The sequence below is a fragment of the Hyla sarda genome, chromosome 5 (genome assembly GCF_029499605.1).
Source record: "Hyla sarda isolate aHylSar1 chromosome 5, aHylSar1.hap1, whole genome shotgun sequence".
Classification (NCBI taxonomy): Eukaryota; Metazoa; Chordata; class Amphibia; order Anura; family Hylidae; genus Hyla; species Hyla sarda.
The window spans coordinates 242011280-242038993 of NC_079193.1; the positions used below are offsets into that span (position 1 = coordinate 242011280).

The 27714-nt window shown below is 40.8% G+C and overlaps 1 protein-coding gene across 5 annotated transcripts in view; it reads left to right on the forward strand.

The window, feature by feature from the left end:
* Window positions 1-27714, forward strand: part of MBP (myelin basic protein) — a 164292-nt gene that overhangs the window by 85907 nt on the left and 50671 nt on the right. Inside the window, exon 1 of one of the 5 annotated variants that reach the window (XM_056521407.1) lies at window positions 21731-21744. The exons of the other annotated variants lie outside the window; for them this stretch is intronic. Coding sequence (XP_056377382.1) covers window positions 21738-21744 — 7 coding nt within the window. The 5' untranslated portion in view covers window positions 21731-21737. Of the gene's footprint in view, window positions 1-21730; window positions 21745-27714 lie in introns of those variants that run through there. 5 annotated transcript variants of the gene reach the window in all.

Consider the following 27714-nt stretch of genomic DNA (forward strand, 5'->3'; position numbering starts at 1 on the left):
ACTGTAGTATGAGTATATGCCATATATATCGATTATTCATATTTCCCGCTGAGAGCTGTGAGCGGCTGGAACCATCTGGCCAATCACAGCTCTCTGTGGGAAATATGAATTTGATGCGAGCGCAGGAGAAAGCCGCTCCATCTCTGCAATAGAGAGGACGATCGCATCGGGTGTCAGGAGTGATACCTGCTGTGATCTATCTATTAGTACAGGTAGTACAGCTCCCATCATGGAACAGTCTGTCCCATGCTGGGAGTAGTAGTACTGCCTAAAAAATGTAAAAAATAGAGAGAAAATAGTGAAACACACATACACACACTATTAAACACAATATTAAAAAAAATTTTTTTTGTCTTTCAATTTTCGGGAGCGGGCAGGGACCAGAAAATTCAGCACTCAATATTTAAAATGGGGCTAAAAAAGTAAAGTGAAAATTAAAAAAAAAATTATGATTTGCACTGAATTTTCTGGTCCCTGCCCGCTTCCAAAAATTGAAAGACAAAAAAAAATATGTTAATGTTAATTTTTAAACAGGGATCAATTTATGTGGCGAGCAGGGATCTAAAAATGTAGCTAACAATTATAATTATAATGTAGTGTGTATTTATTTTTCATTTTTTATTTTCTTAATTTTTAGGTAGTACTACTACTCCCAGCATGGAATGCACTGTTCCATGATGGGAGTGACACCCGCTGTTATCTGTTCTTAACTGCAGGTACTACTTCTCCATGCTGGGAGCTGTAGTACCTGCATTAACCTGTTGGGGACGGAGGGCGTACCTGTATGCCCTCCACCCACTCCCTTTCTATATAGCGGGTCAGGCCCAGCCTCTAACAATGGCCAGGACCCGTGGCTAATAGCGCGTGGCACTGATCGCGGTGCGCTATTAACCCTTTAGACGCGGCGTTCAAAGTTGAACGCCGTGTCTAAAATGAAAGTAAACTGCTCCTGGCTAGCTCAGTGGGCTGTTCGGGATCACCGCGGCATCCCGAGCAGCTGTAGGACAGCAGTAAGGTCCCCTACCTTCCTCCTCGCTGTCCGATTGCCGAATAACTGCTCAGTGCCTGAGATCCAGGCATGAGCAGTTAAGCGGCAGAATAATTGATCAATTGTTTCCTATGAGAAACCATTGATCAATGTAAAAGATCAGTATGTGCAGTGTTATAGCCCCCTATGGGAGCTATAACACTGCAAAAAAAAAAGTGAATAAAGATCATGTAACCCCTTCCCTAATAAAAGTTTGGATCACCACCCCTTTTCCCATTAAAAAAAAAAACAGTGTAAATAAAATAAACATATGTGATATCGTTAATTAAACCGCATGGTCAATGGCGTACGCGCAAAAAAATTCCAAAGTCCAAAATAGCGTATATTTTGGGTCACTTTTTATATCATGAATAAAAAGCGATCAAAAAGTCCGATCAATACAAAAATGGTACCGCTAAAAACTACAGATCACGGTGTAAAAAATGAGCCCTCATACTGCCCCGTACACTGAGAAATAAAAAAGTCATGGGGGTCAGAAGATGACAATTTTAAACGTATACATTTTCCTGCATGTAGTTATGATTTTTTCCAGAAGTACGACAAAATCAAACCTATATAAGTAGGGTATCATTTTAATCGTATGGACCTACAGAATAAAGAGAAGGTGTAATTTTTACCGAAAAATTTACTGCGTAGAAACGGAAGCCCCCAAATTTACAAAATTGCATGTTTCTTCAATTTTGTCACACAATGATTTTTTTTTTTTCGTTTCGCCGTACAGTTTTGGGTAAAATGACTGATGTCATTACAAAGTAGAATTGGTGGCGCAAAAAACAAGCCATCATATGGATTTTTCGGTGCAAAATTGAAAGGGTTATGATTTTTAAGAGGTAACGAGGAAAAAATGAAAGTGCAAAAATGGAAAAACCCTCCGTCCCCAAGGTGTTAATAGACAGATCGCAGCGAGTGTCACTCCTGGCACCCTCTGTGATCCTCTTGTATAATGTATAGATGCGGCCGGCCGCTCTTCTATGGTCTCCTGCACTGACGTGTATATATATATATACACCTATTCATATTTCCCACAAAGTGTTGTGATTGGCTGGAACCATCTGGCCGATCACAGCTCTCTGCAGGAAATATGAATAGGTGTATATATATATACGGCAGTACAGGGGACCATAGAAGAGCGGCCAGCCGCATCTATAAATTATACAGAAGGATTGCAACGGACCCGGAGCAATCTGTCAATTAGTACAGGTACTACTACTCCCATCATGGAACAGTGTGTGCCATGCTGGGAGTAGTAGTACTATCTAAAAAATGTATTAAAAAATTATAAATAAAGTGAAAAACGCACACACTACATTTTTATTAGGCTTCTTTCACACTATAGATTATTCATCCATTATTAAACATCCGTTTTCTTTATTGTATGATTAAAAAACGATGTATAATAACGGATGAAATAACGGGTGCTAACGGCTGAATAACATCTGTCAAAATAACAGGCATATTCATCCTTTAAGACAGTTATAATATCCGTTATTGTATGGCTGTTTTAAAACTTTTGCCTACAGACTCCCACAGCCGGGACTACTACTATTCCCATCATGGAACAGACTTGTTTCCATGATGGGAGTAGTAGTTCCCCAGCTGCAGGAGTCTGCCGGTAGCTGGGGAGGCTACATTAGTGTTTATACTACTACCCCATCATGGAACAGACTGGGGTAGATTGCATCGGATCTCTCACTTCTGAGACTCGATGCGATCAGAAGTTATTATACATGGGAGCGGGCGGCATGCTCCGCTCCCCTGTGATGTACAATGTATTTATACTTTCATTTTTAAATTCCCTGCCAGGAGCCCTGAATGGCCAGTATGGAGGAGCTATTCAGGGCTCCCAGCAGGGTTTTTAAACTTATAGTGTGCCTAGTTACTGTATAATCACATTCCCCCTGACTTAAGTATATTCATTTTATTCCCCCATGTGTATATGTATGATTCCCCCCTTGCCTGCTGCCCGGTCATCTTCTAGCGCTGTCACAGCGCACAGCAGGGACATGCCATGCCATTCCCTGCTTCTCATCTCCGTATCTGACAAAGAGGAGCAGCAGAGAATGAAGGGACCTGTCTCCTCTGTGCTCTGTTATAGCGCTCCATTCCCCACCGCTGCTGGTACCTGACCTGTCTCCCCCGTGCGCTGCTTCATTTATTCACCGCCGCCGGTTCCCGACATGTCCCCGCTGCTGCTCTGCTCCAAGCGCAATTAGAGCGCACAGCGGGGACATGTCAGTCTATTCCCCACTGCTCATCTCCATACCTGGGCGGCGGTGGGGAATGAATGAAGCAGCGCACAGGGGGGACAGGTCAGGTACCAGCAGCGGTGGGGAATGGAGCACTATAACAGTGTACAGGGGAGACAGGTCCCTCCATTCTCCGCTGCTCCTCTCTGTCAGATACGGAGATGAGCAGCAGAGAATGGAATGGTATGTCCCTGCTGTGCGCTGTGACAGTGCTAGAAGATGACCGGGCAGCAGGCAGGGGGAGAATCATACATATACACGTGGGGGGAATAAAATGAATATACTTAAGTCTGGGGGGAATGTGATTTTACAGTAATCAGGCACGCTCCTCCGTACTGGCCATTCAGGGCTCCCGTCGGGGAATTTTAAAATGAAATAACTGTTTAATAACTTCTGATCACATCGTGTCTCAGAAAAGAGACCCGATGCAATCAATCCCTCAGCCCCTGTACTACAACTCCCATCATGGAACCGAGTCTGTTCCATGATGGGGGTAGTAGTATAAACTCTAATGTAGCCTCCCCAGCCGCCGCCAGACTCCTGCAGCCAGGGAACTACTACTCCCATCATGGAAAGAAGTATGTTCCATGATGGGAGTAGTAGTAGTTCTGGCTGCGGGAGTCTGCTGAGGGCTGATACTTATGGATGAAAAACTGATGCAAATGGATGCCACTAAATGGCATCCCTTTGCATCAGTTTGCATCCGTTATTAGAATAGTCTGTTTAGGAGGCAATAATGGAGAAAATCTAAACTTTAGTAATCCAAAAAAGTGATGGAGATACCATTTTTTTTTTTAAATGTTGTAGGGTACCATTAAAAAAATATATATGTTAAAAAAGATACAGTAGTGATGGAAAAAATTGTATTTAAAGGGGTATTCCGGGCAAAAACATCTTATCCCCTATCAAAAGGATAGGGGATAAGATATCTGATCGCGGGGGGCCCGCCACTGGGACCCCCCCCCGCAATCTCCCTGCAGCAGCCTGCATTCTATGCGTAGCCGCAATGCCCCCTCCCATAGACATGAATGGAGGGGGCATGATGTCACGTCATCATGTCATCAGACATCTTATCCCCTATCCTTTTCGATAGGGCATGAGATGCTTTTCCCCGGAATACCCCTTTAAAGAAATGGATCGTTATTATTATGACAAAATTTTTATTCATTTTTAAAAAGGGATCAATTTATGTGGGCAGGCAGGGCACTACACTAAAAATGTCGCCGACAATAATAAAAATGTAGTGTGTTTGTGTGTTTCAATTTTTTTTTTAGGTGGTACTACTACTCCCAGCATGGAACACACTGTTCCATGATGGGAGTAGTAGTACCTGTACTAATTGTCAGATCGCCTGTGTCACTTCTGACACCTGTTGCGATCCTCCTGTATAATGTACAGATGCGGCCGGCCGCTCTTCTATGGTCCCCTGCACTGCCGTATCTATATATATATATATATATATATATATATACACCTATTCATATTTCCCGCAGAGAGCTATGATTGGCTGGATGGTTCCAGACACTCACAGCTCTCTGTGGGAATTATGAATAATAGGTATATATACAACATATTCTCATACTACAATGGGACCAGAGAAGAGCGGCCAGCTGCCCACATCTATACATTATACAGGACGATCGCAGAGAGTGTCAGCAGAGTGTGCTCCATGTTGGGAGCAGTAGTACCTGCAGTTGAGGACAGATCACAGCAAGTGTCCCTCCTGACACCCGCTGCAATCGTCCTATCTATTGCAGAGATGCGAGCGCAGGAGAAAGCTGCTCGCATCTATACAATTATACAGGAAGATCACAGCGAGTGTCACTAATGAAGAAATTTGTTATTTAGAATCGAGTCGAAGTTCGGATTCAGTCAGAATTGAATTTTTCATGAAATTCTGAACAAATTCGACTTCGGCAGATTCGAATCGCTCATCCGTACTCTTGAATATGCAAGAGGTGGTAATAGAGCCACAGAGCTGCATCTTTTGCTGTGCTCTAGTACAGTTGTAATTCAATTTCAGGAATAATACAGCAAAATATCTATGTGCCGTATTTCCTCCAAGGCTAGTGCTACCTAAGAATGCAGCTACCTTTCCCAATTGAAACTCAAAATTGACCACAAAACAGAGGGTGTTTGTCTAGAAGACCATATGACCATCTCCTAAAAATAAAAACATAAAGGACATAATTGATAGAAACGTAACTTTTAATAATTAGGGTAAAAAAAAAATGCATAAATACCCCCAACACCGTCCTAGAATGTGATGCCTATGGCTTTTGTGCAGAAAACTAAAAAAGCAGAGTATGGTATCAAGGTATTAGCAAAATAACTCCCAAATCCCTGATTTAGGCCCCTTTCACACTACAGGTATCATCCTGCTTTTTTACTGCAGTTATTTTACAATAATGGATGGGGGAAAAAAAGGATGCAATAACTGGTAATAACGGATGATAACTGATAACCATCATCCATTATTTCTAATGCTTTTTTTTTCTTAAAAAACCCTGATGTTGTTCATCTATTATCATCCGTTATTACCAGTTTCATCCAGGTTTTTAAGTCTTTTTTTGTAATTCTGTATTGACTATGCTCAGTACAAAAAACAGGTGTTAAAAATAACCTGACAATAACTGATGATAACAGATGTTTTATTTTTTAACATCCAGTTTCCATAGACTTCAATGTTAAATTTTAACATCAGGTTTTTCACCATTTATTTATTTTTAATTTTTTTGCCAGACCAAAAATTAGACCATGCACCGCCTTTTGTGCCGGTAAAAATAACTGATATTAGTTAAAAAAAAAGGACATGCCTGATGCAAAAGGATGTTCAAAAAATCACATTGACATGAATGGTATTTTTTGACGCCCATTTTCAGGATTTTTTCTGGGAGTAATAACAGAGTTTTTTTACAGGATGATATCCGTAGTGTGAAAGGGGCCTTACCTATGCTCATGCTAATAAAATAGGTGTCCCTATTGCATTCTCTGCTTTCTACATGATCCATCTTATAGAAAGCATGGTACATATGCATTGCTTATCCTGGGAACAGATGGCACCAAGATGTACTATGGGAAGAACCTAAGTAAACATGGACCACCTTCTTCCATTGCTCCTGAGTCCATTTCTGGTGCTGTCATTCTTATCATATATTCTATCCGCAAAGGAAAGGGGTCCACATGGGCGCAATGACAGTCTTGTGGCTATCTTGCCTCATATACCTTAAAGGCATACTCTGGTGGAAAACAATATATTTTAAATCAACTGGTGCCAGAAAGTTAAACAGATTTTGTAAATTACTTCTATTTAAAAATATGAATCCTTCCAGCACTTATCAGTTGCTGTATGCTCCAGAGGAAGTTATTTTCTTTTTGAATTTCTTTTCTGTCTGACCACAGTGCTCTCTGCTGACACCTCTGTCCATGTCAGGAACTGTCAGGAGCAGGAGAGGTTTGCTATGGGGATTTGCTCCTGTTTTGGACAAGTTCCTGACATGGACAGAGGTGTCAGCAGAGAGCACTGTGGTCAGACAGAAAAGAAATGTAAAAAGAAAAGAACTTCCTCTGGAGCATACAGCAGCTGATAAGTACTGAAATGATTAAGATTTTTAAGTAGAAGTCATTTACAAATCGGGTTGTCTTTCTGGCAATAGTTGATAAAAAAAAAAAAAAAACAATTCCACCGGAGTCGGAGTACCCCTTTTAAGCTTTTTACGAAAGCCATCATTAACTTTATCCACAGTAGCCCTTCTTTCCACCAGACTATCAGACCATTCCTTAGACTATTTTTTCTAAAGACTCAAATCACAACATTCTTTGAAAACCCTCATTTTGGAGATGATTTGAGCTAGTATCTCGCAATCACAATTTGACCCTTGTCAAAGTCCCTCAGATCCTTAAACTTGTACATCATATCCACTTTTAATACATCGGCTTCACGAACTAACTGTTCACTTGCTGCCTAATGTAACACTGTAACTAGATCATTGTTATGAACTGTCACCAGTCAGTGGTTTTAATTTATAGCTGATCATTGTATATAAAATGTGTTTATACCTAATGGAAAAGCTGCCAGTCATCTCCTGTGGACTCATTAGTGAATTTACCGAACAAATATTTGGTGGTAACTGTACATCTTTTTGGGTGCACATAATTTTTTACCGTCGTGGGCCATGACATTCTGTTTCTGACAGATGCATATTTTTTATCTACATCTCAAAAAGTGGCCCTACCACCTAGTTCAGACAAAAATACTAGGTATTTTATGTTACGTGTAACAATTGACAGTTTTTGTGTAAAAATTGACAGTTTTAAAGAGTTTGCCTCTTCATGATATGGACAGATTTTGGCACATAACCCAATTTGACAAATATATCGTATTTTTCGCCGTATAAGACGCACTTTTTCTTCCCCAAAACTGGGGGGGAAAAGTCGTGCGTCTTATACGGCGAATACACCCCTATCGCGGCGGTCCCTGCGGCCATCAACGGCCAGGACCCGCGGCTAATACAGGACATCACCGATCACGGTGATGCCCTGTATTAACCCTTCAGACATGGCGATCAAAGCTGACCACCGCGTCGGAAAGGAAAGTGACACTAACCCGGCTGTTCAGTCAGGCTGTTCACCGATTTCACCGCGGTGGTCCCGAACAGCCTGACTGAATAGCCGGGTTAGTGCTTACAGGACACCGGGAGGGACCTTACCTGTCTCCTCGGTGTCTTCTCCGTTCAGGGATCCCCTGTATGGCTGGCGCTCTCCTTCCTCGTAATCACGTCGTCGCGTACGTGCATCGGCGTGCGTAACGAGGTGATGGCTGCGACGGAGAGCGAGGATACCCGTCTGGCAGCAGAGACGTTCCGGAACGACGGGGACACGGTGACAGCAATGGAGCAACATCCAGAGCAGCGGTGACGGGTCCGTAGCGGCGGGACACGTGAGTATTACCTCCTATGTAGTGGTCTTCAATCTGCGGACCTCCAGATGTTGCAAAACTACAACTCCCAGCATGCCCGGACAGCCAACGGCCACTATTGGGTTCAAAATCTTTATTTTTTTAGATTTTGCACCTATAAATTGGGTGCGTCTTATACGCCGGTGCGTCCTATAGGGCGAAAAATACGGTACTAATGGACATCACCCTACATAATAAATGTGTTCAAAATAGTCTTGGGTGGTTTAAACACCACCAACGGCGAATCCGACAATATCCGATTTTTTTTATATATCAACTGGCTCCGGAAAGTTAAACAGATTTGTAAATTACTTCTATTAAAAAATCTTAATCCTTCCAATAGTTATTAGCTTCTGAAGTTGAGTTGCTGTTTTCTGTCTAACTGCTTTCTGATGACTCACGTCCCAGGAGCTGTCCAGCTCCTATGGGGATATTTTCCCATCATGCAAGGGATATTCTTCCATCATGCACAGCTCCCGGGACGTGACATCATCATTGAGCAGTTAGACAGAAAACTTCAGAAGCTAATAACTATTGGAAGGATTAAGATTTTTTTAATAGAAGTAATTTACAAATCTGTGAAGTTTGCAAGAACAAGTATAACACCAGGCACTGCTAATCCAATATAACAGCCTCAATGCATGGGGTACAAAAGCACTGCTGTGACCTTCAAGGCAGATCTTCCTAGCTACGTGGAGGTGCAGACCAAACAGGTAGGTAGTTCAAATAACAAAGTTAGATGAAGAGGAAAGAAGTCGCACTTACCACTGGAAGCAGTATAAAAAGTCTTGTCTTTTATTCACACCGGCAGAGTGGAAAGGTAAAATGCGGTCACACACGCGGAGAGTGAGAGCAGCCGCTCTCAAGATGCGGGGGCACACCACCAACGGCAACTAGTTTCGCGTCACAGACCTGACGCTTCTTCCGGCCAAACAAGGTGTACACCTTGTTTGGCCGGAAGAAGCGTCACAGACCACTAGTTGCCGTTGGTGGTGTGCCCCCGCATCTTGAGAGCGGCTGCTCTCACTCCCCGCGTGTGTGACCGCATTTTACCTTTCTTCTCTGCTGGTGTGACTAAAGGACAAGACTTTTTATCTTTGTAATTTACAAATCTGTTTATATATAAAAAAAAAAGTTTTTGCCTGGAATACCCCTTTAAGCAGGCGGGGGTGGGCAGTTACAGAATATACAGTGGTTCCAGCTAAATCCTGTGCAGTCCCGCAAACCTCTGAAATGGCACAGGGGGCTGATGTAATGACACAGGGGAGCTATCTCTAAAAACTGTGACAGAAAGTTTGCGGGAGCGGATGGGATGGGACACAAATGTTGCGGGAGGGAGGGGAACACACACCTTGCGGGAGCAGGCGGTAATGGTACAGCACATGGCTCTACCTGACAGGCCAATTTTAATAGAGGATTTCACTATAGAATGTTTGCAGGATATAACAACAATTTCTGATAAATAGGGGTCCCAGGCCTAAGACCCCAACTGTTGGGAGTGTAAGCATTGTTTGACCAAGAAAGGCAGCTGCAGTTAATAGAGATAAAGTGAGGAGAGCCGTGACATGGTACCCAAGCTGTGGGAGGTATAGAAAACATCTGAGCAAGCTGTTATCTGCTTTAACAAAGTATGTCATAAAAAATGTACTTAAAATTGACATTTACTTTTAATAATGATTTTAACATAAGTCAATCTGACATCGCTAAAGGAGAATTTTTTGAACGTCACAGAGAACAGAGTGACCTACATACAAACCCTGTGTTTATGCTTTCCTTAAGTATTAGTAAATGTTTCTATAATTGTTGTAGTGTATACAGGACCTGTATGGAGTGCATAAACAGTGGTCAGGGTGGACTTTGACTACGTGCTTACAATATAATTTGACATTTCCTAAACAGTGTCATCATGATTCATATACAGTATACCATTATGTTACTTAGCATTAGGAATATATTTAGGAATGTTAAAAAAACAAAAAAAAAAAAATGCAATATTATAACAGTGTACAAAAAAAGACCAATTCAGCCCTGGTACATTTCATTTGCACAGTATATGTGGTTATTGGCCCAGAGCAGTGTTTCTCAACCTTTTTTGGCTCAGGGCACCCTGATGACAGGAGGGTGGACTCAGGAGACAGGGGGCTGGACAAGGAAGACAAGGCGGGTAAAAACGGGGCGACAAAGAGACCGGGGTGAATAGGGGGGTGGACATGGTTGACAGGGGGTAGGCTGGGGGTGGACGGGGGAGGAACATGGGTGACGGGGTGGAAAAGGGAGGTAAACATGGGTGACAGGGATGGACGGGGGACAGAGGAGGTGAGCATGGGTGACAGGAATGGACAGGGGGGACAAGGATGACAAGGGGGTAAAAGAGGGGTGACAAAGGGACAGAGGGATTAATATGGGGGGACGGGGGGTGGATGAGGGGGTGAACATGTCTGACAGGGATGGACAGGGGAGGTGAACATGGGCGACAGGGATGACAGGAGGGTGGACATTAGTGATGGGGAGTTGGACATGGGTGACAGGGGGGTGGACATGGGTGATGGGGGCTTGGACAGGGTTGTGAAGGGGTGACAAAGGGGTGGAAATGGTACAGTACCTTAAGCAAGCCAGCACAGGAATCCAGTGCAGCATCCACGGCATCTTCCCCGTTCAGTGTAGCAGGGCACCATTTTTGGCTCGCTGTGCCGCAGGGGGAGAGGGACGCTGGGAGACACTGTGTGCGCAGTGCACACTTAAGTTTCCCTTCCCCCCTGCAGCGCCGTGATTCACAGGCGCGCAGGCAGGGGCGGGAAATTAAAAAAAAAGGGAAAAATCCACGGCAAAATCCTGCGGCACACCGGTGTGCCGGGGCACCCTGGTTGTCAATCACTGGCCCAGATTTATCAAACTTTGTGAGAGAAAAATTGGAGTGATTTCCTCACAGCAACCAATACCAGCTCAGCTTTGACTTTAACATAGCTGAGCTGTGTTTGGCTGCTGTGGGGAAATCACCCCACTTTTTCTCTCACACACTTTGATAAATCCCTCCAATTGTTTTTCTTTACACATACATGAACTACTCACTCCCTAGACACCAGAAATGTAGACACTAATCCACACGGTGCCAGACCTAGATGTTTTGTGGCCCTGTATATCTAGCTGTGGTATAGCTAATTTTTATAGCACATGACATTAAGATTTATTTGATGTTCTTCTGTATGGCATGGCATCATGTCGAAAAGGAGTTAAGACAACCCCTTTTAAGTTTAAAGTTATCTCCAGAACAGGGTCCCTGGCCCTCCCTGTGCACTATTTATGAGATACCAGAGTACAGCGCTCATGGGGAATGCATGAAGCGCATGCTGACATGTCACTCCATGCACAGGGAGAGCCGGGGCCATGCAAAAATTGCATTACAAAGTGACCTTCTATGGGGGCTGTCTTCTTAAAGAAAGTGGCCACTATTTACAGTGTATGGTGGGCTTAAATTCAGTCACATAAAATCTGGTCTGCATAAACAGTGGTGATTTTTTGGGTAGGTTTCACAGTATGTTTACATGGACATCTTCTACCTGCTAGAACAAGAAACACGTTTTTGGTGGCTCTCAGTGCTGGTAAATGGGGGGGGGTTCTGTGTGGAGAAACCCCTTCTATGACGTCTTTATGCTAAAAGAATCCCCTTTAATTTGTGAACATATCTGTTTTAAAACTGTTACTTCTAAACCATGCCACTTTAATAAACTTTCCATGTCTAGTGAGTTACAGAGGTTATTTTTTTGTATGTAAATATTAAATTAGCTGCATTTATTTGTATGGTGTTCTAAACAATCGCACTAATTATTTGCATTCTCATCTAAAGAAAAAGCAAATCCAGTTATACCCTGGTGAGTGACAGCCTGTCATTCAAGTGGAACAAAAACAATTGTTAAAATATGTAAAAAGTTAATTGCGGTCTGTTAGCAAATAACGCAAAATGCTGCATCTAATAAATAACTTCTGTTTAATAGTACTTACCGTGTAGTGATGTTAAAGACAGAAAATGAATACCGTTTACCTGCAGTATTTGGAAGTTTTGGAGCAATTTGTGGACAAAATGATGACTATTAAAGCAGTTTATATGGCACCTAGTTGCCGGGAGTTCAGGCTGTGCAGTCCTGAACCTTTCATTATGCGGCAGTATACAGAGAAATGTGGGCCCTACAGAGCACTAATGCATAGAGCCATTCCTCCTTCAAATGACCATTTATGTTAATAATATGGCCTTTTATTGAAAGATATTGATGGAAGATGTGCACAATTTAGCAGGTGCAAGCACATTTTAAGGCTTGTATTAAGGAATAATTTCTTACCTAAAGGCTTGAATTGCTGTTAAGTCATTTAAATGTACTATAATTTGCAGTGTTTTTACAGAATGTTTTTCATCATCTCTTGCTTCTATCTGTCTCCAGTGTTTGGGCTGCTAATCTGTGCTGCTTAGTCTTAAAAGTGGAATCTGTAATCCAAAACTGCTGGCTAAACACAAGACACAACATCTATGGGATTCCCTGAGTTTTCACCATATGACCTTTATGTTGAGATAAGGTCATGGCCCCCAAGCTCATAGATTAGTGGAGGGAGTGTACCAGAAGCAGAATGTAAGAGAAGCAGAACATCAGGGAAGTGTACTCACAAGGGAACCTGGAAAGTACTACAAGTATCAGATGAAGTATCCAAGGGGGTAATCGGGGGTAGGTCAGGGACTGCACCAAGGTCAAGAACAGAACCACACGACCAGCACACATCAGAGCCAGGAAGGAAATAATTTGATCACTAGGCGGTGTTCTGCAGCTAGAGGCCTCTAAATATTATGGCCTAACCTGATGTCATCTGGAATGGAGACGAACATTGTGTTGCCTGGTAACGTGACAAGGCGAATAACAACAAGCTGGGAAGGGGTCTTCTCTGCTTTACTACAATGTTACTGCAGAGGGTCTAGTCCTTTTTCAGACAAGCAAAAATCTGTGTCTCCTCATTCTTCTGCAGTAAACAGAACATCACTAACAGAGAACAGGTTGTGGGGTGAGTGACTGAGCATGTGTGTCCACCAGCATTCTGCTTATTTGTGTTTTTTTTATAGTTTTTTTGTGTATGTGAAAGTAAAATCTATTGATAATTTGGCGATTTATTTAAATAAACATAAGTGGGGGGAATTAACATTTTAGGCTTAAAAATCTGTCTTTTTGACTGATTTACGCTGCACTAGCCACTTTACAAAAAGTGAGAGGAGCCCCATAGAAAAGGGGCATAGCCCACCAGATTTACTATGATTTATACCTGTTGGGTTGGGATTTTAAGATAACATGACTACCAATGATACTGATATGAAACTCTTCTCTGCCGTAGGGTATGTTTACACTACGGAATCTCTGCCTGTAGAGGTTCCAGGTGGAGATTCTGTCTGCAGCAACTGCCACTAAAATCCATCCATTTAAGCAATGCAGTTGGCTCGGAATTCTGCCGAAAGAATGAACATGTTCATTCTAATGACAGGTTTTGGAACCCTGAATTACTGTATTGTGAATAGGTCAACAGGAAACCCATTCACACCAGTGTTAAATTCATCCAACAAAATTTTTGAGCACAAAGTTTTTGATTTTGTAGTGGGAATATACCTTAGGCATCAAGCTTGTCTTTCAAGTCTGTCTTTCCTAGACAACTAGACATTAATTGTCATGAACCTTTTTACTGCCAAAGACTGCTAAGGATGAAACTATTCACCCCTTTGCTAGACTTGACTTGCTGGGGAATAACACCAGTTAATATAAACTCCACCTTGTGAGTAAAATTCTCTGGACAATATAGAAATGTTCAATGCTAGGAGATAACAGGTCTGAAACCTGCAAGAACTGTGAATATATCACTGGACTATAATACAGGGAATTATATAACCTATACTGTCAGTGGTTTATTCCAGTGGTATATTGAGTCCAGTTTTTGCACTGTACATATTAATATAGAAGAGAGTACATATTCTCCAGTCTTCCTTTTTTACTCAGAAAATATGTATGATTTAGGAAAACAAAGAAACATTTTGCTTGTGTATGGGTGGGCTGACTGAATCCATTTATTTAACAATTGGAAAGAGAAAATCTGCAGGCTGTTTGGAGTGTTGCCACATTCCTCTCATAGTTTTAGAATTTCTGTCATAGCAAATCCCACCACTAGCAAACCATGGACCTTTTTGTTTTCTGCTAGTTCCTCTCTCATTCTAGGCATCGACAGGCATAGCCAGAACACTTTATAACAATGAGGAGGGTTTGCTATAGGATCTGACCCACACTGTTTGAAATCTGTGGGCTGCACCCTGGTACAAGAGTTTAGACAGCTGATCCATTCATTGTCGCGAGCGAAGCCGTTTACAACCTTCGTGCAGCTACTACCAAAAATATGATGATGGATACATATGTACATAAGACTTACAGCCTATACAAACACTGACTTCAATGCAGATCAAAATGATTAAATTAACGGTAGTAGGTAATAGGTTCTGCTGCAAAAATTGTTACTGTAGATGGGATTATATATGTTTAAAATTTTGATTTTGATCAGTTCCTGGTCATTCCATATTAAAGGTAGAGTTAATCTGAAATAACCAGTATGGTTAAAGCAAAGGCATCTTTCCATTGGGCTCAGCAAGGGGAAGGGAGAGGATGTGGATGAAGGAATGGGTAGAGGTCATTTCAAAACTACGTTTTTTCATATTGATTCAGAGGAAAGCAAAAAATAGCCGGTCTGTTCAAAAAGTTAAACATTTCCCTCCAAAGCCATAGTAGCAAGCACTTTGTATTAACATTTAAATAAGAATTCTATATGTTTACATAAACATTGGTGTAATGTTAGTCTTAAAAATGATCTTAAACCACAGCCCCATACAAATGGGAAAATACCATACAGCACTCAAGGGTTGAGCCTGCACCATCATCAGTTGCAAATCCAAATAGAACAACAAAATAGCTGTGTTTTTCCACCCCCTCCCCTCACAAAAGATATAAAAGTTATGAAATATTTAAACCCCAGAAATGTGACCAAAATGTGCTAAAAAAGTTACAATTTGCACATAAAACAAGTCCTCGTATAACTATATCTAAGGAAAAATGTAAAAGTTATGGCGTTTAAAAAATATGATAGATCCTTAAAGCCAAAACAGCTTCATCCTTGAGGATTTTAATAGATTTTATGGTTCATAAGGCGAGCTCAGGGAGGACAGAAACCTCCAGTGGAGCAGAAGGTTATATATCCAAGATACCGGCGTGCTGTACTGAGCTATCGCCTCACGAAGAGCATTAATGGTGGCAATCCACCCACGCCGTAACTTATAGCTCCTTGGCCCCAATGCAAAATTTTTGTCAGCGCCCCTTAGCTACCATATGCCATTTTATAATACTGTTGTCTACTTACAGTATCTCACATAAGTGAGTACACTCATTCTGCTGAATTGTAAAGTAGTCAGTGTACAGCCTGTATAACAGTGTTTAATGTTACTGTCCCCTATAAATAATTCAACTCAGCCATTAATGTCTAAATCTTGGCAACAAAAGTTAGCTCCCCCCTAAGTGGAAATGTCCAAATTGGTCTCAAAGTGTCAATGTTTTATGTGACCACCATGTTTTCCAGTGCTGCCTTAAGCCATTTGGGCATTGAGCTCACCAGAGCTTCAGAGTTAGTGGATGATACCAACCTTGCCCTCCCCTACCTTCTTTTTGCGGTTGCCCCACATATGCTCTATAGGATTTAAGGCTGGAGACATGCTTGACAAGTCCATCATCTTTACCCTCAGCTCCTTTAGCAAGTCAGTGGTTGTCTTGGACATGTGTTTGGAGTCTTTATCATGTTGGAATACTGCCCTTCAGCCCAGTCTCCGTGTTGGCATTCATGGTTTCCTCAAAGAACTGTAACTCACGTAGCCCCAGACCATGACACTCTCTCCACCATGCTTGACTATAAGCAAGACATATTTGTCTTTACTCCCCACATTTGTCTGTACTCCTCACATAGTTGCCACCACACAAACTTGACATTAGACCACAAGACATGGTTTCAGTAATCCATGTCCTTAGTCTGCTTGTCTTCAGCAAATAGTTTACAGGGTTTCTTGTGCTACATCTGTCGAAGAGGCTTCCTTCTGGGAAGACATCCATGCAAACCAATTTAATGCAGTGTGTGGTGTATGGTCTGAGCCCTGACAGGTTGACCCCTCCACACCTTCAAACTCTACAGCAATGCTGGCAGCACTCATACTTCTATTTCCCAATGACAACCTCTGTATATATAACAGAAAGGCGCTCCATAGAGTAGTAACATGGAGATTCCGTGGTGAGGTAAAAATATAAATAAATTGCTCACCCTGGGTGGTTGTGCAACTTCATACACAACAATGATATAAGCATAGAATAATCCTAGGCCGACTGCTGCCCTCCGGTAGATATACGGCAATATCAAGGAAAGACTTCAAAGGGATCCGGCTCCACGGCGCTGAACGACCACAACAGGTTAACCATAAAAGGAAGTTTATTTGACCAGAATGCAACGCGTTTCGCTGCGCATGCGCAGCGAAACGCGTTGCATTCTGGTCAAATAAACTCCCTTTTATGGTTCACCTGTTGTGGCCGTTCAGCGGCGTGGAGTCGGGTTCCTTTGAAGTCTTTCCTTGATATAACCTCTGTATATGACACTGAGCACATGCACTCAACTTCTCTGGCTGACCATGGTGTGGCCTGTTCTAAGTGAAACCTGTCCTGTGAGACCACTGTAAGTTTTTGCCCAGAGTGCTGCAGCTCAGTTTCAAGGTCTTGGTAATCTACCTATAGCCTAGGCCATCTTTATGTAGAGTAACCATTTTATTTTTAGATCCTGAGAGAGTTTTTTTTGCCATGAGATGCATGTTGAACTTTCAGTGATCAGTATTCAAGAGTGTGTGAGCAATAACACCAAATGTAAAACTTCTTCTTGCAGTCCACACCTGGGATATTGTGATACTAACAAGTCACATGGCATCGGGGAGGAAAAATGACTAATTTGGACATTAGGGGTGTACTCACTTTTATTGCCAAGGTGTAGGCATTAATGGCTGTGTGTTGAGTTATTTTGAGGGGACACAACATTAAACACTGTTATACAGACTGTGCACCTACTACTTTACATTGTAGTTGAATGTCATTTTTTCAGTGTTTTCACGTAAAAAAAAATTTAATATTAACAAAAATGTGAGGGGTGGACTTACTTATGTGATATACTGTATGTGGCCCCCTCAGATACAAGGGCGACTGTCACCTCTACACCTTCTAAGTTACATCTCTGCCCCATCCATTAGCTAGTTATCACCTATCCGCTAGACAGAGGATACCTTTTATTACTGGAATAACCCATTTTAAGGCTATGTTCTAGAGACTGTGCAAAAAATAAATCTTATTTTTTTGTCTATTCTAAGTATTTGATCTTGTTTGCCCTTTATGGAAAGTCTATATAGTAGTTGAATTTGTAGGTGTTCAGAGACCTAAAGTGAAAGCCAAAAAATCTGTAATATGCAAGGTGGCAAAAGCACTTCTACTTGAATTTTTCATAAGTTTCCAAGATGTGTGCATTAAAATATAGCAACCTTTTAGCAACGACTTTGACATTTCACGTGTGGTAACCTTTCTGTTATGCCTGTGAAGAAGCGAAGATTTGGACAGTTAACAAGCCATAACTTCTCCCATTCTTTATTTATAATGTTTTTATATTTATATCATTTTTTTTTTTTTGCAAGTGCTTATGCTTCACATATGACTTCCTCAGTTTTGCATGTCTGTGTACAAATGAAGCATTGCTGCTTCTGTATTTTAATGTTCTGCTGCTTACGGTTTCTTAAATGTTTTTCTTGAATAACAATGTTCAGTGTTACAATATTTAAAGGGGTATTCCAGGGAATAACTTTTTTATATATATATCAACTGGCTCCAGAAAATTAAACAGATTTGTAAATTACTTCTTTTAAAAAATCTTAATCCTTTCAGTACTTATGAGCTTCTGAAGTTAGGGTTGTTCTTTTCTGTCTAAGTAATCTCTGATGACACGTGTCTCGGGAACCGCCCAGTTTTGAAGCAAATTCCCATAGCAAACCTCTTCTAAACTGTGCAGTTCCCGAGACACGTGTCATCAGAGATTACTTAGACAGAAAAGAACAACATAAACTTCAGAAGCTCATAAGTACTGAAAGGATTAAGATTTTTTAATAGAAGTAATTTACAAATCTGTTTAACTTTCTGGAGCCAGTTGATATATAAAAAAAAAGGTTTTCCCTAGATAACCCCTTTAACTTCTTCTTTAGTTTTTATCAAAATGTGTAAGTGTTCTGTGGTTTCAGCCAGTAAATATTTCATAATTTAATGTGAAAAGTATATTTCAATGCATGGTAAAGATCTATATAATAGTATTTTATTCTGCAAATATTCATGATTGAAGTTCACATTTTTAATATACTTCTATTATGATTATAATTTGCTTCTAATACCTCCATGTGCCACTTAGTCCTGTTTTCATGGGATCCACACCCGAAAGTGCTTTAGTGCAAGTCTCTATATTTTACTGTTGTCTCTGACCTTTCCCAGCATTCCATGCAGCCATAGACAATATGTCAAAAGTCACATGGTTCCAGGGGACGTGGCTATGTTGCGTTGGGGCGCTGGATGGATTTACTGAAGTAATGCTATCTATCCACCCACTTCAGCATAGCCATGCCCCCTGGACACCATGTGGCTTATGATATCTTGTCTCCGGTTGCATGGAATGCTGGGAAAGGTCAGAGATAAAAGTAAAAAGATATTATAGCACATCTGGGTGCTGATCCAATGCATTAAACAGGACAAAGCAGCACCCAGGGGTTCTAAAAGGATATTACAAAGTACACTGGGGCATTTGAAAAAAATGTAACTATGTTCTCTTACAGAATTTGGTATTTAGCCAAGATCAGAAATGGAACTGATACAGAAAAACTATAATGGAAAATGTGTACCTTTTTTGTGTCTTACATCCACTCTTGGTTTTAGTTTAAATACTGCCAAAAAATGCTTTACGGCTGTGTGCATAAACACTATTATAGAGTCCTTTGCACAGCACTTGATCTGGTCTTAGGTCTCCTGGTAGATCACTTAAAGGGGGACTCCACCCCTAGACATCTTATCCCCTATCCAAAGGATAGGGGATAAGATGTCTGATCGCAGGGGTTCCCCGCTGGGGACCCCCGCATTATAGCATGCGGCACCCACCTGTTTCTGCTCCGGAAGCGCTGGAGGGTCTGGGTCCCGACCACGGGAACGGAAGATCGTGACGTCACGACTCCGCCCCCGTGTGACGTCATGCCCGCCCCCTCAATGCAAGTCTATGGGAGGGGGCGTGACGGTGCCGCATGCTATATTGCGGCGGAACCCCCGCAATCAGACATCTTATCCCCTATCCTTTGGATGGGGATAAGATGTCTAGGGGTGGAGTACCCCTTTAACCAAAGATAAAGTAGATCCAATACTGCAAATACATGGCCTTTTTTTTAGAGGGTATCTGCTGAGTAGGAGCGGAAGTCTTATGCTTTACATGATTCTTAGTAATGAGTAATGATGATAAAACTTGATGTTTATGAAGGGTTAGCGATCATTTAGTGGAGATTATATTAACACAAGCAGTGCCTATGTACTATAGCGTGACTGTCTGCACATAAATAACATACCTGCCTCTAGTCTACTATCAGGATCATTTTCTTTATTAAAAGCTAAACGATAAAATACGACATCATGTCATCTCTAAAGCAATTACATCCATTCAGATCTCATTGTATTTAATTACAAATATACAGTATAACATGATCATTGCCCTACCCCATTATATTGTATCATCTGGTATTTTACATGACATTAGAATTGTGGCTATTTATACCTCTCTCTTTATTACCCTTACACTAATCTCAGTAGTTGTAATGAATATGTTTGGCTTTAGATTATTAAATTTTTTTTTTATAAATCATTTATATATTTATGTATCATTTATATATCAGTCATATCCCTTAATATAATCTGCTGGGAAGATGCGTTTCCCAGGGTCGGTGGTCAAGTGTCTCCATAACTTGATATCAGATTAATCTTTCCACATAAATCTGTAAGTATGGTTCGCAGTTTGAGTGACACGTTAGGGCAGTCACCAGCTGCTTATCATCATGTTACTTATTAAAACTGTCACAGCTAACAACATAGCAAAAGGGCACAGTATAATGGAGAAATACTTAAAAATGCCTTTGTACTTTGTGAACCATGGGGTGCTGCTCAGTCCTCCAAAGGGTAGTGGAAGATGAATGACATTAATGTGAAAGCACCACTCATGGCACTGGCTCCAGCTGAGTTACTAAGCTCTATGCTCATTACTTAAACTTTTATATATAAATAAAGCTGTTTAGCCCAAAAAAAAAAAAACTTAGTATCAAAAACTTTTTTTTTCTTTTTTTTCCTTTAAATATGCATGTCAGTTGTGGCTGTTAATTTTTTTTTTTTTTTTTTATTGTATTTTTTATAGTATACAGTATATATTTTTTGATAATAAGTTTTGAGTTGATGTCTTCAAGGCACACATGTTTTATTTTATGATGTGTGTCGTATGTTCTTTGTAATGTGTTTGTGTGTTTCTGTAGCCTAAAACCTCACATTGGAAGTGATCGCCACAGTCAATTGCTTTGTGTTCCTTGTAGAATAAGAATGCTCTTTTGGCATAAATATTCTTTGTATTAACGCTTGCAGCTATTTTTAGCTGACAATGAGATGTCTGTTACACGGTATTAATATGCAAGAAGCAGTGTTCCTTTTTGTAATGCACTTGTTGTTTTTCCATATTGCTTCAAGACAGTGTATAGATAGGGATCAGCTTAAAGGGGAACTCCGGTGGAAACAAGTAGAAAACAAAGGTATTCAAATCAGCTGGTGCCAGAAAGTTAAACAGATTTGTAAATTACTTCTATACAAAAAAAAATCTTAATTCTTCCAGTACTTATCAGCTGCTGTATACTACAGAGAAGTTTGTACATTTATTTTCTGTCTGACCACAGTGCTCTCTGCTGACACCTCTGTCCATGTCAGGAACTGTCCAGATTAGAAGCAAATCCCCATAGAAATCCTTTCCTGCTCTGGACAGTTCCTGAACTTCACAAATTTCTCTTCTAGTACTATAAGGGTTAAAATTGTTAAATAGAAGAGATTTACAAATCTGTTTAACTTTCTTGCGCCAGTTGATTTGAAAAAAATTTCAAAAAGTTCCCCTTTAAGCTTAACATTTCCATGGTCTAGACTCTTCTCCTGCTTTGTTAAATGGTCACTGTTGTTTCAAATAACTTCCTTCTATTTGATAACCTGTGTAATTCCTAACATTTCTGTAGATTGATTTATTTACCATGGTTCAACATGTCTACCTGCAAGCTTTTCTTCCATTTACCAGAGATACTGCACTGACCATGCAAGGTAAATCAAGGATTCCCTCTAATCTCAGCAGCAGCAGGTCAGTGCTTAGTGCTACCTCTTCCTGCTGCTGTGTATTCACAGTGCTGCCCCCTCTATCTAATCTCCAACCCCTTTCTTTAGCACCAGCTCACTGAGTGTAACTTCTTCCTTAAAAAAAAATGAAAAGGAGTTTGTGTACTACTGGCGAACAGACCAGCTCTGGGCCTTCCCCCTGAAATTTAAAGAGTGGGGAATAGCTGAGTGACATGGGGGACCTCCAGGGGCTCAAAAACAGCTGTGAAGAGCAGCCGGAGGAGTGTTACATTCTCTGTTGTTTCCCGCATCAGTAAGAGCCTTATTTACACAATGTTTTCTTTATTTTTGGTGGTGATATTTTTTAAAGACATTTTTGAAAGTTTTACATTTTTGACTATAGACACCCAAACCTGGGAAAAAAAAAAAACATCAAAACAACATATCTATAGGATGCTGTCCAAAGCAGACACTCAAAGATCCGTTTTATTTGCTGAAACTGTTCTGGCAATATTAACACAGTGGTGTGACTGGTTGTAAAATACTGTACAGATTTTCTTTCTTTTTGATACATTTGCATGTAGACATTCCCAAATTGCACTAAAGACATTCCCTCCGCTGCAGCATTTGTATGTAAATAAAAAAAAATCACAGAAAATGTAGGTACCTCTTATTATTTGGAAGAAATAATTAAAAAAAAAGTCTTATTCTTAGACTGTTTAAAGGGGTATTCTGGGAATTTTTTGTATTTGAATATGCTACAGGGACTGTAAAGTTACTGTACCTGTGTGTGATCGTACCTGTGTGTGATTGTGGTCTCGCAATTCATCTGTGATTTTCGCCCCAATATTTATTTTAACAGCATACAAAATTAATCAGGTTTCAGGTTTTCCCTGGTTGCGTGCGGTCGAGACATTACATCACTAGTCAGGTGTTCAAAGGGAGCTTGTCTTGCTTTACTGTGTGGAGTGACAGCTAGGTGGAAGAGAGATCATTCTGCATCTAATTATATTTTTGCAACAGTAATAAAAATAGAAAAATCAGTCCTCAAGGCACAGTTAGAAATTGGTATGTCTATTTGTATATAATATAGGGAAATAACATGCAAAGAGATATGGCTGGTATCAAATCTAATAAATATGCTTTATTTGGATAAAATGTGCAATAAAATGTGCAATAAAATATTTAAGATGTCGCCAAGTCTCTGAGCAGGGCCCTTGCTACAGAGACGGTACAATTGGCAGACAATAAAAGCAGTTCATATAGTAACCAATATTAATAATAGTAAAAGTAAAATTATTTCTCTCTAGCATTCAAAAAATATTTGCAACACTTGAAATGAAAACAGGATGATGTATCCTAAAAAACTTTTAGTGCCTGATGATGAAACAGTTAGCATAGTCTATTAAGTTTAGGAAATAGCAGTATGCAGGTTGGCACGGGTGCTGGTGCTCACAGTGCACCCGGCCTGATAGTGAAAATACCTGCGATCTTCTTATGAATTGTCCCGTCTGTTATAGAGGTATAAGTTATCCTGGCACTTAGGTCTGGTGAGTAGATGGCTCGGAGCTGCGTCCGGCCCTTGATGGGTGAAGTAGCGGCAGCGAGGATATTGAATCGCGGGGATATGCGCAGCACTCGGAGCGGCCGCGTCCTTGTGCAGTGCCAGTTTCTTTCTGAGCGTGTATCTTGCTGCATGGTGGTCTGCTTGGCAAGGGACTCTAGCGCTTGTGAATGGAAAAGAGTAACCTGTCAATGGTGAGTGGTAGCGAGTTAGACTATTTAAAGTCTCTGGACAATAGCCAGACGCGTTTTGGGGAGAATCCCATTTTTCAATGGCAAAATGAAAATGAAAAATTGTCCTAGAAGTATGGTCTTATATAAGGTGCCATTTTAATTGGCATATGGGCATTAGAAACCAACGGATAATGCGGATCATGGATTCCTCAATGGGATTAGGAGTGGCGTTAGTATCTAGAGAAATACATAATCCCAGGACTGTATATGAAATTAACCAATGTTAAAAATAAATACAATATATGAAAGTTTAAAAACGAGATTACCAGCCAAATCTCTCAATTAGACAGTAAATTAATTTACCAGTAAAAACCGTATGTCAGAGAACAGGGTCGAATTGTGTATTGTGCAGTCTAATGTTGGGGAAAAAGTAGAAAAAAATGAAAACTTGGAAAATGCTTGCAAATGGTAAATATGAGTTGTGAAACTATAGTGACGCTGTAAACAGTGTGACTGGAGTATACCGTGATATGAATGGTAAATTACTCTAGAAATAATAGTGAAAGAATATATAGATATAAATAAAATAAAAATAAAAAGAATGAAAATCTAAATAAGAATGAAAATAAAAATAAAATTTAAAATAAAATAGAAATAGACATGGAAATAATAAAAAAAAATAAAAATGAAATAAAAGTAACTAAAAATAAAATAAACAAAAGCGTGAATGGAAAAAGGGGTAGGTTGTAGTGTAACCTATGGGCTAGGTTCAGACCGTCCGTCCAAGCGCTGATGTTCTGTCTTTTTTCCCTACATTAGACTGCACAACACACAATTCGACCCTGTTCTCTGACATATGGTTTGTACTGATAAATTAATTTACTGTTTAATTGAGAGATTTGGCTGGTAATCTCATTTTTAAATTTGCATATATTGTGTACATTTTTAACATTGGTTAATTTCATATACAGTGCTGATACTAACACCACTCCTAATCCCATTGAGGAATCCATGATCCGCATTATCCGTTGGTTTCTAAGGGTATGTTCACACAGAGGAATTCAAGAGGAATTTCCTTAAAGAGTACCTGTCATCAACTAAACTTTCCCTGATCCCCCTCCCCATCTGTCCCTTACTCTAACTATGCCTATCCCTGTGTTTATTGAGGTTTAAAAAGCTGTGGAAATACCTTTTTTTTATCCCTCTTCATTAGCTCAGGAGCACTGTCTTTCTGAGGGGTGGAAGGAGGCGGGTCCCGGCAGGCATGATGTCACATGAAGCCTGGCCGGGACTCTGCTTCTGCCAGTCTTCCTGTATGCTGCTCTCCCTCTGCAGCAGTGTTTCCCAACCAGGGTACCTCCAGCTGTTGCAAAACTACAACTCCCATCATGCCCAGACAGCCAACAGCTGTCCGGGCATGCTGGGAGTTGTAGTTTTGCAACAGCTGGAGGCACCCTGGTTGGGAAACACTGCTCTGCAGTGTGCATACAGACTAAGTACAGGGGAGGGACGGCAGCCTCTCTCTCTCTCTCTCTCCTGTGTCTCGCTGCACTAAAAAGTCAATGCTGAGAACCAGGGGCGGTGGGAGCAATTACAGAGGCAGTAATTGAGATGAATGTCGGGGGGGGGGGGGGGCACAGAGCAGGGAGTGCAGTGAGATAATACAATGTATAAGATAACGTGTGGTGAGGGGCAGGGAGAACACAGAGCAGGGGGAGGTGACTGGCCTCGGTTATATGAGAGGCATGTGCAGGCTTGTAGCTCACAGTGCTGCTCCAGGCTGGGAGCGAGTCCTGAGCTGAGAGTACTGAACTTCCTGTGGAAGGACCAGTGCCCTTTCAGCATTAGTCCTAAAAGCTGTATACTTACTATGAAAAGCATAGGAAGCTGCCTGCAGACCAGGCATAGAAGAGAGACCCCTAGTGGCCAAATGTATAAAATGAAAAAACTTCTATAAATATTAATATTTTTTAATGAAGATATATTACAATATGTCTTCATTAATGATTATGAACAACATATTAAAAGTTTTTGTTGACACTCTTTAACCCCTTAAGGACTCAGCCCATTTTGGCCTTAAGGACTCAGACAATTTAATTTTTACGTTTTCATTTTTTCCTCCTCGCCTTCTAAAAATCATAACTCTTTTATATTTTCATCCACAGACTAGTATGAGGGCTTGTTTTTTGCGCGACCAGTTTTCCTTTGTAATGACATCACTCATTATATCATAAAATGTATGGCGCAACCAAAAAACACTATTTTTGTGGGGAAATTAAAACGAAAAACGCAATTTTGCTAATTTTGGAAGGTTTTGTTTTCACGCCGTACAATTTATGGTAAAAATGATGTGTGTTCTTTATTCTGAGGGTCAATACGATTAAAATGATACCCATTATTACATACTTTTATATTATTGTTGTGCTTAAAAATAATCACAAACTTTTTAACCAAATTAGTACGTTTATAATCCCTTTATTTTGATGACCTCTAACTTTTTTATTTTTCCGTATAAGCGGCGGTATGGGGGCTCATTTTTTGCGCCATGATCTTTACTTTTTTTTATACCACATTTGCATATAAAAAACTTTTAATACATTTTATTTTTAAAAAAATTATAAAAAATGTATTAAAAAAAAGTAGGAATTTTGGACTTTTTTTTTTTTTCGTTCACGCCGTTCACCGTACGGGATCATTAACATTTTATTTTAATAGTTCGGACATTTACGCACGCGGCGATACCAAATATGTCTATAAAAAATGTTTTTTACGCTTTTTGGGGGTAAAATAGGAAAAAAACGGACGTTTTACTTTTTTATTGGGGGAGGGGATTTTTCACTTTTTTTTACTTTTACTTTTACATTTTTAAAAAATTTTTTTTACACTTGAATAGTCCATAGGGGACTATTCATAGCAATACCATGATTGCTAATACTGATCTGTTCTATGTATAGGACATAGAACAGATCAGTGTTTTCGGTTATCTTCTGCTCTGGTCTGCTCGATCACAGACCAGAGCAGGAGACGCCGGGAGCCGGACGGAGGAAGGAGAGGGGACCTCTGTGCGGCGTTATGAATGATCGGATCCCCGCAGCAGCGCTGCGGGCGATCCGATCATTCATTCAAATCGCGCACTGCCGCAGATGCCGGGATCTGTATTGATCCCGGCACCTGAGGGGTTAATGGCGGACGCCCGCGAGATCGCGGGCGTCGGCCATTGCCGGCGGGTCCCTGGTTGCGATCAGCAGCCGGGATCAGCCGCGCATGACACGGGCATCGCTCCGATGCCCGCGGTTATGCACAGGACGTAAATGTACATCCTGGTGCGTTAAGTACCACCTCACCAGGACGTACATTTACGTCCTGCGTCCTTAAGGGGTTAAGTAATTCTGCTAGCTTTTTCAGCTTGAAATTATTCAGCAATTGATTTTCCATTCACTTCAATGTATTTTCCGCTTCTCAGTTCACAGTGTAAATTCTGCTCACTGAATTCCGATGCTGAATTCAGTTCCGCTTGAAGGAAGAACATGTTCATTCTTCAAGCAGAATCCACAAGCAGGATTCAAAGAAGTCAGTGGTAAAAAATTTTTTTTTAAATTCTTCCCGAACTCGTTTTCAATTCAAGCAGAATTCAGAAAAGTAGAATTAAATAGCCTCCTTCTCCATTCCTCTTCATTTCCACGTGGAAATTCCCCTCAAATTCCGCTTGAATTCCGCTTGATGGATAAAATGACAGAAGGCTACAATTTCCTGACCAAAATTATTCCTCGTTAATTCCTCTTGAATTTCTCAGTGTGAACATAGCCTAAAGCCCACATGCCAATTAAAATGGCACCTTATACAGTGGTCCCTCAACATATGATATCAATTGGTTCCAGGAGAACCATCATATGTTGAAACCATCATATGTCGAGTACATATGTCTATGTAAAAATGGTAATTGGTTCTGGGGCCTCGGAACCATTGTATGTTGAATACATATCTCTATGGGAAACTGCTAATTGGTTCTGGGATGACCATTGTATGTGGAGAGTATGGGGAGTGTTTAACAAACCAGGGTGCCTCCAGCTGTTGCACAACTACAACTCCCAGCATGCATTTACAGCCATTGACTGTCTGGGCATGCTGGGAGTTATAGTTTTGCAACAGCTGGAGGCACACTGATAGGGAAACACTGATGTATGGGGTGTATTGTGTGTATATGTATTGTATGTGATGTGT